Below are 15,231 nucleotides of genomic sequence, written 5' to 3'. Positions count from 1 at the left end.
CAGCAGCAGCAGCAGCAGCAGCAGGCTTCCATAGGGTTTAGTACAGTATTCACACCACATCCAAATGACATAGCATCCAGTTCCATAGGGCTTATCATGGGCATGCATACCTGTATATGCACACCAAAGACTATTCGTCCTGAAGAGTTCTTGGTGGGTTTGAAGTACCTCCCTTGCTGTTAGCAGCCCCTTAATGGAAAACCGCACTCATTCACTGCCATCCAAGCAGTAGTGACACATAGGGACCCCGTTGGACACAGTAGAACTTCCCCATTTTGAGTTTCTGAGACTATAACTCTTTATGGGAGTAGAAAGCCCCATCTTTCTACCAAGGAAGCAGCTGGTGGTTTCAAACAGCTGACATTGGGGATCACAGCCAAATGTGTAACCACTATGCCACCTGGGCTCCTAATGGAATAAGCATTAAAAATAAATGAACTGTTGATACATGCAATAATATAATCAAAGTAATTTTGCTGAGTGAAAGCCAGATTAGAAAAAGCGTTTTGATTTGTTTTGTTTTTTATCATTCTATTGGGGGCTCATACAGTCCTTATCACAATGCATACATACATACATACATTGTGTCGAGCACATTTGTACATTTGCTGCCACCATCACCTTGAAAACATTTTCTTTCCACTTGAGCCCTTGGCAACAGCTCCTCATTTTCCCCCTCCATCCCTACCCTCCCTCTCTCATGAACCCTTGATAATTCATAAATTATTAATTTTCCATGTCTTACACTGACCGATGTCTCCCTTCACCCACTTTTCTGTTGTCTGTCCCCCAGGGAGGACGTTATATGTAGATCATTGTGATCGGTTCCTCCTTTCTCCCCGCACCTTCCCCTTACCCTCATGGTATCGCTACTCTCATTATTGGTCCTGAGGGGTTATCTGTCCTGGATTCCCTGTGTTCCCAGCTCTTATCTGTTACCTGTGTACCTGCTCTGGTCTAGCCAGATTTGTAAGGCAGAACTGGGATCATGATAGGTATAAACCCACTTACACAAAATTATAGAAATTGCAGATGAATCTGATTTAACACATAACAACAAACAAACAAACAATGGTTGCCTGAGGACTCTGTCAGGGGACAGGACAGAGGTTTATAATTGGTGTTGTTTTTCTTTATTTTTTTCTAGATAAATTTAATGAATATAATCTCTCTTAAAAGTGATGCCAAAAGATATCCTTGGGCTCTTTGTAACATCAGCGACAAAAATATAAAAAATTATCCCGAAAAATTCCATCTGTCTTCATCTCTCTCGATAGAAGTTTACTTATTATGTTTCGATTTTCCTTACATAGGAGATAGAATTAGCTGTGCTAAAATTTTCCTGTTTTCATTTTAAGATTTTTTTTAAAAACTCTCATCTTTCTAAATCTCTGGAAAATAAACTGAACTAAAACCACTTTTAAATATGTGGTGTTATATAACAATAAAACCATAGTTACTCACTTTAATACATGCATTTAGCTTTTCCACTAATGGCTACGAGTTAAAGTTAGCTTTTGGTTTAAAAATATATCAGAGGCCCTTTTTTGTTGTATCCATGGCTTACTTGCCTGGGTTGAATCGATAGCCTTTATTATTTACTTTTCCACGTGACCAAAGAAAAAGCTAGCTTTCTTTAAATAATAAATATAGTTCAATATCTGTGATGTCTCTTCCCACTGGGTTGGAATCACTTATTTAAAAGACCTCACACTTAAGCCATTCAGCCCAATCTTGTCTTTTCTTTGAACCATTTTCTTTTAAGAAATTGGTGGTGGGCGGGGGTTCTTGGAACAAACCTTTTTCTCATATTTGATTCAATTTGCTTTTACATTACCCTGGGATGGGGCCTTCTTTAGTGTACTAGTAACATAGCATCCTCTGAAATGTGGCTTTGTCTTCATGATTGTGATGTCTCTGTTTTGTTCTTCCTGGGCTCCTCCGCTTACATATGTTGTTCTTCTCAGGCCATCGCAGCGTGGAGCCCTGCAGCAAGCCTGCTGCTCTCACTCCTCAAAGTTCTTTCTCCAAGGTAAATAAACGCTTGCATGTCATACTAACTTAACCCTGTCACCCACTTGTTTGAGTCTGAAACTGAACTGGTGTCATATTTTAAGTCTTGGTCGTCTTTACATTTTTATCCAGGGTGAGTCAAAAAGCATTGCTATTGGAATTCCAGTTCATGCGTGCACAAGTTTATTGCAAGCAGTGCGTTTGTCCATCTCTTTGTAATTAGCGGGTGGCTGTCGACAAGTTTTTTGGGGTGCCTTCAAAAAGAAGTCCGCTCAAAACCATGTAATTCCTCCTGGGAGCAGACAGCCTCATCTTAATCCCACAGAGTGGCTGCTTGAGCAGTTAGCAGGACAATATCTACCCACAGTGCAAATGTAGTAAAATGAAAGGGTGTAGTTATATAAGGTTATTGCAGAGAAATTCAGCAGGGACACAACAAAATTATTTTCACGTCTAATTAGACTCTAATTAGAGTCCACTTTTTACTCTCTCTTTAAGGCTGCATATATGCTCCCTATTTTGACTAACATGCCTTTTTATGATTTTCTTTCTGGCATGTCATGTTCATCTTGCAGATGCTTACAGCTAGCTCTTTGTTTTATGAAACTTTTGTCCCTCATATATCTCATATAATCCCTTCTGAAACACACTAGTTGAATTTATTTCCATATGCACTACAGCACTGAGGCATTTCTAAGTAATCCATAAATACTTAATCCCAACAAGTGCTGGAAAGAGTTGCATTTGTTGTAGGAGGAGGGCTCAAATGTAGTAACTAAAAGCACCAAGTTCTGTAGTTTGACCTTGCTGTGTCAACTCACACACGTGACTTGCTTTAGTAAACCCTGAAACAGATGAAATGCAACAGAAGGACTTCAAGGAAGAAATAACCCGGACCCCCAAATTAAAATGAATGCCTTGGTTATTTGCATTATATGGATTGAGGTAACAACATTAACCCTACTTCTCTGTTTGTTCAGAAGGTCTTCAATTTCGCACAACTAAAACGGAATTTTCATGTCTTTCTAGTATCCCTCATGCTGTCCAGTGCTTCCTTTCTTTTTAAATGTCCGCAGCATCTGGTTAAAGAAAGGATGTAGAGTATCTGTTAAACTAACAAGCCCTGGAAACCAGGGCTTTTGTTGCTTGCAGCTGCTAGCATTATTTTTCTCCAGTTAAAACATCTTTCAGGAAGTCTTCCAGATGATATTCTTTCCTTGAATGTTAATGTCTGTACTATGAATTTCTTATGAAGAATGGAAGTTCATAACCAAGTATGAGGACTAAGGTGCACCTGACCAAAGCCAAAAAATTTTCAGTTGCCTCACATGCATGTGAAAGCTAGACAATGAATAAAGAAGAAGTGCATGTGAATTACAGTCTTGTGAAGAATATTAAATATACCATGGGTTGCCTGCACTAGAAGAAATATAGCCAGATACTCCTTAAAAGGAAGATGGTGAGGCTGCATCCTACACACTGTAAGCATGTTATCAGGAGACACCAATCCCTAGAGAAGGACATCTTGCTAGGTGAAATAAGGGGTCATTGAAAAAGAGAAAACTGTTATTGTGATAGATTGACACAGTGGCTACAATGATGGGCTCAAAATAATAATTTTGAGGACCCAGACCAGGCAAAATTTCATTCTTTTGTATATTGGGTCACTAGGAGCTTCGAGAACACATAACTAACTAATGTAACATTTATGAAGAAATAATCACATTCCATCCACCCTGCACCATTTTTGTTTTACTAACAAGAGTAAGGCCTTCAGAATGCACCACACACTTTTCTTTGTGTACTATTTCTGTCAATGTATTTGAATCACTTAGATTTCCCCACAGGCTATGCTCTATGAAGGGCTTCACAATTGACCATGGAATTAGAAAGTCAGAGTCTACTCAACATGATTTTCTAGTGAAAGAGCCGCTGTCCTTACTTGTAACAGAAGAGCTCTAGATTATAGAAAGGACGTTGCCCCGTGGCAAGTCGTCGTTAGGTGATGCAGAGCACTTATCAGCTACACGCTTAATTTATTTTAAGAGTTACAGCAGAGGGGTGGGTGAAGGGAGACGCCAGACAGTGTAATATAAGATACAATAATAATTTATAAATTATCAAGGGTGCATGGGGGAGAGGGGAGGAGGAAGGGAGGGGGAGGGGAAAAAAGGAAAATGAGCTGATTCCGGGAACCCAAGAGGAAAGCTAATTTTGGGAATAATGAGGGCAACAAATGTATAGATGTGCTTTACACAATTGATCTATGTATTGTGATGAATTGTATGAGCCCCAATAAATTGATTTAAAAAAAAAGAAAGAAAATCCTAAGTCAAAACAATCTTGACAGACTAGAAAATGGAATAAAACCTCAAAAGTCTCAACAACAAAAAAGTTACCACAACTGAAGACATGTTAAAATGTCATAATTGGAGGCATTTCTTCTTTCCATAGATTATTCTGCTTTTTTTTTCCACTCAGTAATTATCTTCATATAGTTTAGCTTAAATAATTTAATAATAAAAATTAAATTAAAAACCCACCTAGGGCTAATCTGTATAATATAAAAATTGATGTTGATAGACACATCAAAGAAGACATTCCGGGGCCAACAAACATGAAGAAATCCTGAAGATCACTAGCGACTTGAGAGGTGCAAATCAAAACTATAGGATAATACCTGACACCAATGTTCTTAGCAATGTTAAAAATAAACCAGATAACCATGCTGGAGACAGAACAGACTGGTCCCCTGATCCGCTGCTAGCGGAACTGCAAAAGAGTGCAACCACCGTGGAAAGCAGTGTGGCACTTCCTCAAGAAATTTGGAATGGAAATTTCATATGACCCGGCAATGCTTGTAGTTGGTATATATATCCTAGAAAAATAAGAGCCGTGACACAAATAGATGGATGCCTACCCATGTTCATTGCAGCACCATTCACAAAAACACGTGGAGGGGGGTGGGGGACTAAATTCCCAGCAGTAGAAGAATGGATAAATGGTACATACACACAACGAAATGCAATCCCAACACTAGAGAAGAGTGATGGATCTGTGAAACACTTCACAACATGTATGAACTTGGAGAACATTAAGCTCAGTGAAAGTGAAATGAGTTAAGCGCAAGTGGACAAATACTGTGTGAGACTACTATTAGAAAAAGTCTCGAATAGCTTTTCACACAAGAACCAGCATTCTTTGATGATTACTAGGAGTCAAAGGGAGAGGAAGGTAGGGATGTCACGGACTAAAGGATGACTTGGGGAGGGGCAGACAGTACTCACTAAGGAGGAGGTTCTGAAGAAATGACAGAGGCAGGGAAGGGCTCAGCAAAGCTTGCAAGAGTTAAAGGCAACCGAGGCCAGTGCTGTTCTATGCACAGTCCTGCAGTGGTGGAGATCTGTCAGTAGATGCTTGGCTAGACCTGCAGGCTGACTACGTGGGAAAGGGAGAGTATGAGAATATATATATGTTTGATAGAGGATGGCAGGAGTCCTGGTGGTGTACTGATTACGTGCTGGGCCGCCAACCACAGGTTCACCAGTTTGAAACCACCAGCTGCTCCTTGGGGCAAAGCTCAGGCTTTCTACTGTAAAGAGCTGTAGTCTTGGAAACTCTAGGGGGGAAGTTCTTCCCTGGCCTATTGTATCACCATGAGTCAGAATTGAATCAATGACAGTATGGTTGGTTTGGGTGTTGACAGAGGCCATTTCTGTAGGGGTATTTACTTTTGCTGCAAGTTTTTCCATGGTGATACATATCAGGGGGCAAAGCCATGAAATATACTTAGATATAACTAAACATCTTGAAGGGATGAGTCACTCGGCCTTAAGGCATTAGGACCGTAGTCTTGGGGGACACCAAGATCAATTGTTCACCAAACAATGTTCTCTGTCCTAAGTTTGGTGACTGAAAAGCTTGTGAGCAGCCATCTAAATTGGAACTATGGACTTCTTAACACCAAGAGAAAGGGAGTGATGAAAACAGAAAGATACCTGGAAGCAATTAGTCTAGTGAACTAATGGACCACACAAACACCTGTCTCTGTAATGCTAGCCCAGAGGAACTAGATGGTGCCCGGCTATCACGACCAAATGCTGTGAAAAGGATTACATTAGAAAGTCCTGAATAGAGTGAAAGAAACATGGAGCAGAAGGCACACGCATAAAAGAAACCAGTCTTACGAGACTGATGGGAATCTCCCCAAGACTGTGACCCTTAGTTACTGTTCAGGTTTGGAATGGAACTCACCTCCACATTAGACTACTCAAACATTTAAGAGAAAAACCACAGCATTCATTCAAGGATAAAGTTCAAAGGTTAGAAATGGAAGGGGATGGAGACAGGAACATGGGAACTAAATGGGATAAGCTATGGTACATTGAGGGGATTGCACTGAATGAATTGAATCAGAATGTATATGAATTGTTGAATGTGCAGCCACGATCTACTGGGTAAACCTTCACCTAATTCACAAATTTGTCTTTCTCTTTAAACCTCTGGTCTTCCTTATAATGACCCTTCCATGCTAATTACATTTAAGCATCCTCTGAATAAATTTGTAGGAACTCTCTTAGCCCAGTGGATTAAACTAACAGGTTGGTCATTCAAATGCACCAGCTCTTCTATGAGAGAAAGATGAGGTGATGTATGTACGATAAATATTTACAACCTAGGAGCCCCATGGGGAAATTATTTGCCCTTTGGGGTCACTAGAAGTCAAAATCATCTGGTGGCAGTTGGTGGATGAAAATCTTTATCTCTCTTAGGATTTTATCGCTATATAAAATGAGCCCCTTTAATGAGTATTATCAGTGAAGAAAACTGTCACAAATGATGTGGGGGATTATTATTCTTGAACTAAAATAGCTAGACTTGAACAAATCATTAAAAATCCATTTAATGAATTAATCAGGTACTCTTGTTAATTATGAGAAGGTTTTACAGGAAATAAAGTCAAAACATTTAAAGGGCTACTCTCTCATACGTTTATAAAAACTGGAGGTAGATCCTCCACAGTTTTGGTTTGGTAGCTCCTTAGTTCTCAGAGACCCAAGTTTCTTCCAACACATCACTGCATCATCTCTAGGGTACCATTCCCATCTTCGTGGCCCAAGAAGGTTTCTAGGACTCTAGTCATCACATGCACTAGAGGAAGCATAGAATAGGATGGGGTGAATAAGGGCATGCCACCTCCTTTTAGAAACACTTCCCAGAAGTCTGTGCATTTCTACTTCTATCTCATTGGCCAGAATTTAAAATTTAAGAAGATGGCCATATCTTGCTGCAAAGGAGCCAGAGAAATGGTCCCCCTATTCTGAGCAGCAATTTATACAAATAAAAATGTAAAGGAAAAGGAGAACAATAAGGGGAGGCAATGTACATTCCCTGACTAATCCTAGAAATCGGTATAAGAAGTAAACTAAAAATATGTTATTATGTTATTCTTTAGGTTAATGGAGAAGGAATAATTGAAGTTTTGCACACTGAAGGAAAAGGCTTTACTTACCAGATGAAAGAATCAACAAATGTGACCCTGTCCCAAGTTAGCTTTCCAAATGAGCCAGTAGAGAGTTACTCTAAATGCCTGAATTCAGGTAAGAAAAAAAAAAAATCATCTTTGTTTGCCTTACATGCTACTGTAACTTTAAAAATAAAGATTGGCTTTACAAGGAACTATATGTGACCTCCTCCCTGGGGGACGGACAACAGAAAAGTGGGCGAAGGGAGGTGTCGGACAGGACAAGATATGACAAAATAACAATTTATAAACTATCAAGGGCTTATGAGGGAGGGGGGAGCAGGGAGGGAGGGGAAAAATGAGGACCTAATGCCGGGAGTGTAAGTGGAGAGAAAATGTTTTGAGAATGATGAGGGCAATGAATGTACAAATGTGCTTTACACGATTGATGTATGTATGGATTGTGATAAGAGTTGTATGAGCCCCTAATAAAATGATTTAAAAAAATAAAAAAAGAAGTAAAAGAACAATGTAAAAAATAATGTCAATTGAATTACTGTGCAAATGGCCAACATCCATCTTTATCTCTGAAAATAAAATTCTTTTCAGTTGGTTGGAGAGATACCTGTTCTGTTGATTTTGTGAAGCAGCCATCCATTGGCTTCCTAGTAGCTTAGAAATTTTCTCTCAAGGATACTTGGGCTGATAAATCATTAATCTCTAGCGCACTCTATATGTGTATTTTTCTCAAGTTATTTGAGATTAATTTAAGAAGATAAATATTAACTTATTAATGTCTCATGAAAAGCTATGTCAGTAGCAAATTGGTACATTCATAGGTACAAATGTTTGAATAAGTGGAACAGATGAAAGTATCTAGTTTCGTGTAACAACAAATATGAGGGGACATCAAAAAAGTTTATGAGAATGGAATTAAAAGATAATAGCTTTAGGGTTCGTGATGCATGGGAAGAGATTCCAGAGGACATGGTGCAATGCGCCTTCAAGAAAGGTGGCCTTAGTAATGCCATGGGTGGCAGTTAAGACGGTGCTTTGTATGAGAACGACGGCAGTGATGGGGATGACTGGGAACTCAGGGAGAGGACGGTGTCTATGCTGATAGCCTCACACCAGCTATAGCTGAAGCTCTGCTTGGACAGACAGATGGGGAGGAAGAATCCAGTTTTGAAGGAATTTAACTCTTGTATTTTAGCTTGGTTGCTGATTGAGTTAAGGTTTTTGTACTTTTAAAGGTATTGTTCAAACCGTATTGTTTATGTTGACCCTCTTTTCCACTTACAGCTAGTTTACTGTTTTTCTTTGAAATAAATATTCAAAACAAAAAAAAAGATAATAGCTTTTTCAGAATCATAAAAGAAAGCAGTCTTACTAGTCCCATAGATAATGATGGAACTTCCGGGACTGTGGCCCTTCCTGGTACCCTGGAGGTCTGAATCTGAGCTCCTGCTCCGGCTCAGTTGTCAGCCTTAGCAATAGACATGTCCGTAAGAAGAGCAGGAGCTCAGTGAGGTCCACACCTTAGAACAACCAACTGTTTGAGAGCAAAGGGCAGCACTCACCCAAGGACAACGGTCAGCTGCTTTAGGAGGGAAGGAGAAATGGAAACAGGAAATACAGGGAGGAAATGGGGTAAGTGATATTACACTGAAGGGATGATCATTAATGAGGTGAAACAAAATAGATGGATGATCTACTCTGCAAACCTTCAACCAATTCACAATTAAAGTTTTCAGAAGCTCCTTTAGACATGAGTATTTGCATATGTATTGATTAAAGACACAAATGTGAATGTGTCTCAAACATTACCAGACACCTTCCAGAATTGGTTTTCTGGGTTAGAAGACATGTCACAGGACTATAGTCTCATGGGATAACTCAGTTAACTGGCATAACCTAATTCACAGCAATTTTAATGTGTAGCAGTGGTTCTCAACCTCCCTAAATGCCACGACCCTTTAATACAGTTCCTCATGTTGTGGTAACCCCCCCATCCCAACCATAAAATTACTTTAGTTGCTACTTCCAAAAACTATAATTTTGCTACTGCTGTGAATCAGGTGACCCCTGTGAAAGGGTTGTTCAACACCCCCAAAGGTGTTGCATCAGCAGGTTGAGAACCACTGATCTGTAGCCTAGTGACAGGAGTAGCATCTGTAAACTAAAAGCTTGCAAGCAGCCGTATAAGGCAAATTGATGGATCTCTTATTACCCACGAACAAAGCAGTAAGAAGGTCAGCAAAAATGCAGACAATCAGCAAATCTATATGGGCCACAAACACTTGTATTCTGAGACCCAGAAGAACTAGAAGATGCTAAGATGCCACCCCAGTAGTTGGTCCCAGATAGTATTAAAGTCAAATGTGAAGCAGAACTCAAAACACTAGTTAAAAAGAAAAAGAAAATCCAGAAAGTAGAAAACAGACTGATATCCTGAGACTATCACCCTGTGACATCCTTTCTCCTGAGACCATCTTTTTGAAAAACAGCAGAGTAGCCATCAAAATAAAATACTCAATTGTTACCCCTTAGGTCAGTGCTCTACTTAGTCCACCAGTATAAGACAATGCCAAAAATTACTCAAAAACAAAGAGCAAGAGACAAGGAGGCAGAAAAATTGGTTACTAGACAGGGAACAACTTAACAAGAATGTTGACAACATTTTGAAAAATGTTAAAATCACCAAAAATGTGTGTGGAAATCGTGGGATGGGAATTGAACTTGCTGTGTAAACTCTCACCAAAAATTCAAGTATTATGAACCACAACACAAAAATGTGTGTCCCCAGCATCACTGAGTTTTGTTTGTTCTCTGCAGGCTGCAGTTAGATTGTGTGTTCTTGGTCTTTAACAGCCAGGATAGTTGTAGAATTACTATGATGAGAAACACCAGGGCTTGTTATGGTAAACTATGTTTCCAGTCATGGCTGCTTTTCAAAGCACACCCATGCCCCTTGACCTCATGTGGATTCCAACTCATAACAGCTCCAGAGGACAGGCTAGACTGCCCAAGGGGATTTCTTAGGCCATAATCTTTATAGAACTACAATGCCCCATCTTTGTCCGGCTGAGCGGCTGGTGGATTTGACCTGCCTTTTTATTGAAGTAGTTACGCTCTTAAAGCACTGTGTCTCCAGGGCATCTCTGTTTTCAAAGGCGGAGTCTTAAAATGTAAAAGAACCTAGCCGCATATTCTCAGGAACCCAGGGGGTGTAGTGGGCTGTGCACGGAGCTGCTAACCCACCACAGGAAAGAGATCTGTCCATCAGTCTACTCCTGTGAAGATTTATGGAGGCAGCTCTGCTGTGTTGTAGAGGGTCACTATGAGCCTGAATAGACTCAGTGGCCGTACATTGAAAGCAACATATTCTACTAGCAATGTGTCTCTGCACATACAATTTTTTTTTATTAAAAGATCATTTTAATGGGCTCTTACAACTCTTACAACAATCCATACATCAGTTTATATCAAGCATGTTTGTACATATGTTACCATCATCTTTTCTAGACATTTACTTTCTATTGAACCCTTAGTGTCAGCCATACAAACATTTTTAATGTGAAATCACATGTAAATGATTGTTTTCCAAGAGTCTGATATACAAGAAGATGATATTTATGATGATCCTCAAGAAGCTGAAGTTATCCAGTCTCTGTTGGACGTTGTAGATGAGGAGGCCCAGAATCTTTTAAACCAAAATAACGCAGCAGGAGATGCCTGTGTTCCAGGTAGGTGAACCGGAACACCTACGTTCGTAAGTTAAGGAATACCAGGACATCTCTCAGGACCATTTTGGAGTAAATATAAACTATATTAGTGGCTTCTCCTATTTCTCACTGATGGAAAATATAAGATCACCATCACCACCGTAAAATAGTGCTGAGTGGTTTATCTTATTAATGAGATCTCAAAATATCCTCTGTATCATAGCTGTTGCTTTTAAGAGTCTTTGTTGCAATATTTTCCCTCAAATGATACTAAGCCATTCTTGAGTCAGTCCACTTTCAGTCGATAAATGCAAATAGATATTTGATGCTCTTGACATTTATTTATAACCTTTCCACTTAGAACATTGAGCCGATTTGTGTATATTTATTTACTTCCCTCTTTTACACGTAAATGAAGAAAATTTTCTACTGCTTCATTAGTTTCATTAATTGCTTTGGCATATTTATTTCTCTCTCAGATACACAGAACACCAATGGGAGGTTGTCTGAAGAGAGAGCAGAAGACACGGACTGTGATGGCTCACCGTTACCTGAAGATTTTTCTGAGGTCAGAATTATACCTGCATAAACCATCCAGGGTGTTATACCGGTTGCAACCACTGTGTCAGTCTGTCATTGAGGGCCTTCCTCGCTTTGACTGCAGCAGTGGGCTCAAGCATAGGAATAATTGTGAGAATGTTATACCGGTTGCAACCACTGTGTCAGTCTCTCATTGAGGGCCTTCCTCGCTTTGACTGCAGCAGTGGGCTCAAGCATAGGAATAATTGTGAGAATGGTACACGACCAGACAGTGTTTCCTCCTGTTGTACATTGGGTTGCTGTGGCTCAGAACTGACTCAATAGCATCTAACAACAACAACAACAACCTCATTTTAATCCAGAAATTGATAATTTATTAAACATTTACATTTAAGAAAAAAGAGAACTGAATTTTATGTATTACAAAATAGATTTTAAAAAATCCTTCTTATCCCAGTGAAAGAATCATTCATCAAGTCCCAATCTAAGAAAGAGTTTGACAGCCTGGATAAATTATGAGGGTGAGTCAAAAAGTATGGCTCGTAGGGTCCCATGTGGAACACGTACAGGCTGGAGTCCAGCGGAGCATGTTCAAATAGGCCTCTACCATCACTCATGGCTTCAGACAAGTCGTCTCTGCAGTGCACTTGCCTTCATCTCATTGGGGGACCTGCAAGTGTTTGATGTGGGGCTGCCATCCTGTCAACTTGTTACAAAGCTTCAGTGGTTTCAGAAGATGTCCACTTGAATATTGTTAAAATTTTGATGCTCATAATCATTTTTCCATGGCACAAAATGCATCCATTTGAAAAGGAGCCCTAATGGTGCTGTGGTCTATTCACAAGGCTGGTGGTTCAAACCCACCAGCCACTTTGCAGGGAAAAGATGAGGGTATCCATTCTGTAAAGACTTACAGCCTCAGAAACTGTACAGAGTTGCCATGAGCCAGAATAGACTGGAAGGCAGTGGCAGTGGGTTTTGGTAAAGAGGACAAACTACCTTTTTGGTATGGTATAAATTGAAGAACACAAAATTCTTCGGGGAAGAACGAAGAGAGATGGAAACACTACCTTCAAAAGTTAAAGACCTCAATGGAGGTATGGTGAAGAAACAGTATCTTAACATTTTGACATTTTTGTTTAATAAAGGTTTACATGACCTTACAGAAATACTTTTTATTTTTTCCCCTTGTATAATATTCATTTATACTGAACTGTGTTAAAATTTTATAGCAGACATTTTCATTTGTCAAATTTATTTTGAGTATGAAAATATTGCCATCTTCATTGTGAAAAAAACATTTCAAGTAGGAATGCATAAATATAAATTCTTTTTCTATCCAGTCCAAATCTTCATGCAAAGTGACTATTATTAAAACTTGGCTTATACCCTTCATTATCAATATGGAATGTAGGCATTTGTATATAGATGTAATTTGTATTATTATAAAGTTTATAGATATACATTTAGTTGCTATCTTCAGTTTGTTATTATTAAATAAATTATTTCCCTCTTTTTGTTTTTGTATTCTTACTGAAGAAAGTTCAAATTTTGGAAAGTATAGAGGAGAAACATTTTTATTTTGCTTTGTTCTCACCTCGCTATATTAACAGTCCTTATATAAGAAATAAAAAGCCAGATGGGTGTGAGGATTAAGAATGGAAGCAGCAGAAAAAGGAAAGCTCTCAGGCCACAGAAGATGCTTCGGCCACAGTTTTTAATGTGTTTTTAATGAGTGTGTGTGTGTGTGTGTGTGTTTTGAAGAAATATAACAGGAATAGGAAATAATTGGCCAGTATGAGATTGGTGCTTTTTGTTACAATTAGCTGATTTGGTTTGACTTCTCGTCACTGTAGGCCACCAAAATCAATGGCTGTGAAGAGTATTCTGAAGAGAAAGTAATAAGTGACAGGTAAACAATTTTAAGTCCCTGAGACATATAATTTTTTTTGTGCAAGTCCTCTGAAGGTTTCCATTTAGGTGTTAATTTGGAATTTAATTTGTTTTCCATAAAATAAGACTTTCTGAGTAAATGATGGAACTGTGGCTGAAGAAGCGTCTGACCTCCCCCAACTACAGCAGGGGAAGGAAAACTGCCATGATCGCATCAGCTTCCTAGTCTCGCCCCAGGAGGTTAATTTAAGGTCAGCTGCACAGAAGCAGCAAGAGAGTTATATTAGCACAATTTCAATCAATCAGCCATCATGTTGAGAGATGGACTGAGACCACCACAATCTCCACCCCCAAGAGGGCTACTTCAGTCTGTGATTCAAAAACTTGAGATCTGGGCGGTTGCCGCTCCAAAACCGGATCTGTTGGTCAGTCTCTTGAAGAGCATTCTCCTGAATGAAGCTGGTGTGCCTCGCCTCGTGGTTCTTCACCAGCCAAGAGGACCAGATACCTCAATGGGAAAGAAAAATCCACAAAGCACATCAATAATCCACTGTGATCAAGTGGGACGTGGGGCAGGGGACAGAATTTGGTTGAAGGGTTCTAAATATCTCCCTATTCATCCCTCCAAAAATCTCGAATACTTATTCAATTGAACTGTCACACTAGTTTCAGTGCTTTCCTCGTGTGATGTTTTAAAAACAAATAAATTTAATAAAAGCATTTTAAAATGGCACACAGTTGCAGCCTGGAACACATAAGGCGGTGCCCTATTGTATTAATTTTAGCAGCTTTATTTGGTGCATTTAACACAACTGGTAATTGCGAGATCCACATTGCCTGTGTGATAACTGTCGACTGTCACCTGGTTGGCCCTGTGAAGTTCTGCCCTGACAGTTAGTGTCTGTCGGCCTTCGTTACTTCTGGCATGATGGCCTGCCTTGGCACTCAGTTGCAATTCATTTCCTTACTTCCCTGTTCATTCTGCTTTAATTCTGCAGATCATATGAGAGTAGATTGCATTACCTTTAAAAATCACACAGATTTATAATAGACAGATCATTTCCTAAGTTGATAGCCAAATGTTAAAATACTATTTTTTTGTATCATTTCTAATCTTGTCACAGTCCACTTAATGAATTTTGGTTAGATTTCCATAGAAATTCTTTTCCAGGGTAGTTTTTGTTTTTTTACCTATAGAGTTAGGGAGGAACTTTACTCCCTAATTTACAATTTGGATGTCTGGTGCAGGATTTCATGTACATGAGGTATACTAGCTGTGAGATCACAGCTTATATGTACTTAGAGGAAAAGGACAAATGCACAGCCTTTCCATTGCTTAAATGACTGCAGCGTCTAGGACCCAATCTCTTTTACTGATTTAAAAAAAAAATAAAGCAACAAAAAATAGTGTTTAAGTTGTGCCTGGAAAAACAATCAACAAATAGTTGGGGTCTGATGGACTCTGTGTGATATTATTTACAATATTAAAACTATTCTTTTTTTTTGTTGCTTTTTTTAAATCATTTTATTAGGGGCTTGTAAAACTATTCTTAAGGTCAATTTAACTTACATCTGCCAATACATTTTTAAAATTGT

At 39.1% G+C, this 15,231-nt stretch overlaps 1 protein-coding gene across 1 annotated transcript in view; it reads left to right on the top strand.

The window, feature by feature from the left end:
• PTPN13 (protein tyrosine phosphatase non-receptor type 13) overlaps positions 1–15,231 on the top strand; it is a 244,535-nt gene that overhangs the window by 214,659 nt on the left and 14,645 nt on the right. The window contains exons 36-40 of the mRNA XM_045284339.1: positions 1,968–2,032; positions 7,469–7,613; positions 11,086–11,223; positions 11,682–11,770; positions 13,599–13,654. Of these exons, the coding sequence (XP_045140274.1) occupies positions 1,968–2,032; positions 7,469–7,613; positions 11,086–11,223; positions 11,682–11,770; positions 13,599–13,654 (493 nt within the window). The remainder of the gene's footprint in view (positions 1–1,967; positions 2,033–7,468; positions 7,614–11,085; positions 11,224–11,681; positions 11,771–13,598; positions 13,655–15,231) is intronic.

Source organism: Echinops telfairi, unplaced genomic scaffold (assembly GCF_000313985.2).
Source record: "Echinops telfairi isolate 266 unplaced genomic scaffold, ASM31398v2 ScPeMD7_7468;HRSCAF=8506_0, whole genome shotgun sequence".
Lineage (NCBI taxonomy): Eukaryota > Metazoa > Chordata > Mammalia > Afrosoricida > Tenrecidae > Echinops > Echinops telfairi.
This window is presented reverse-complemented; position numbering and strand designations above follow the sequence as displayed.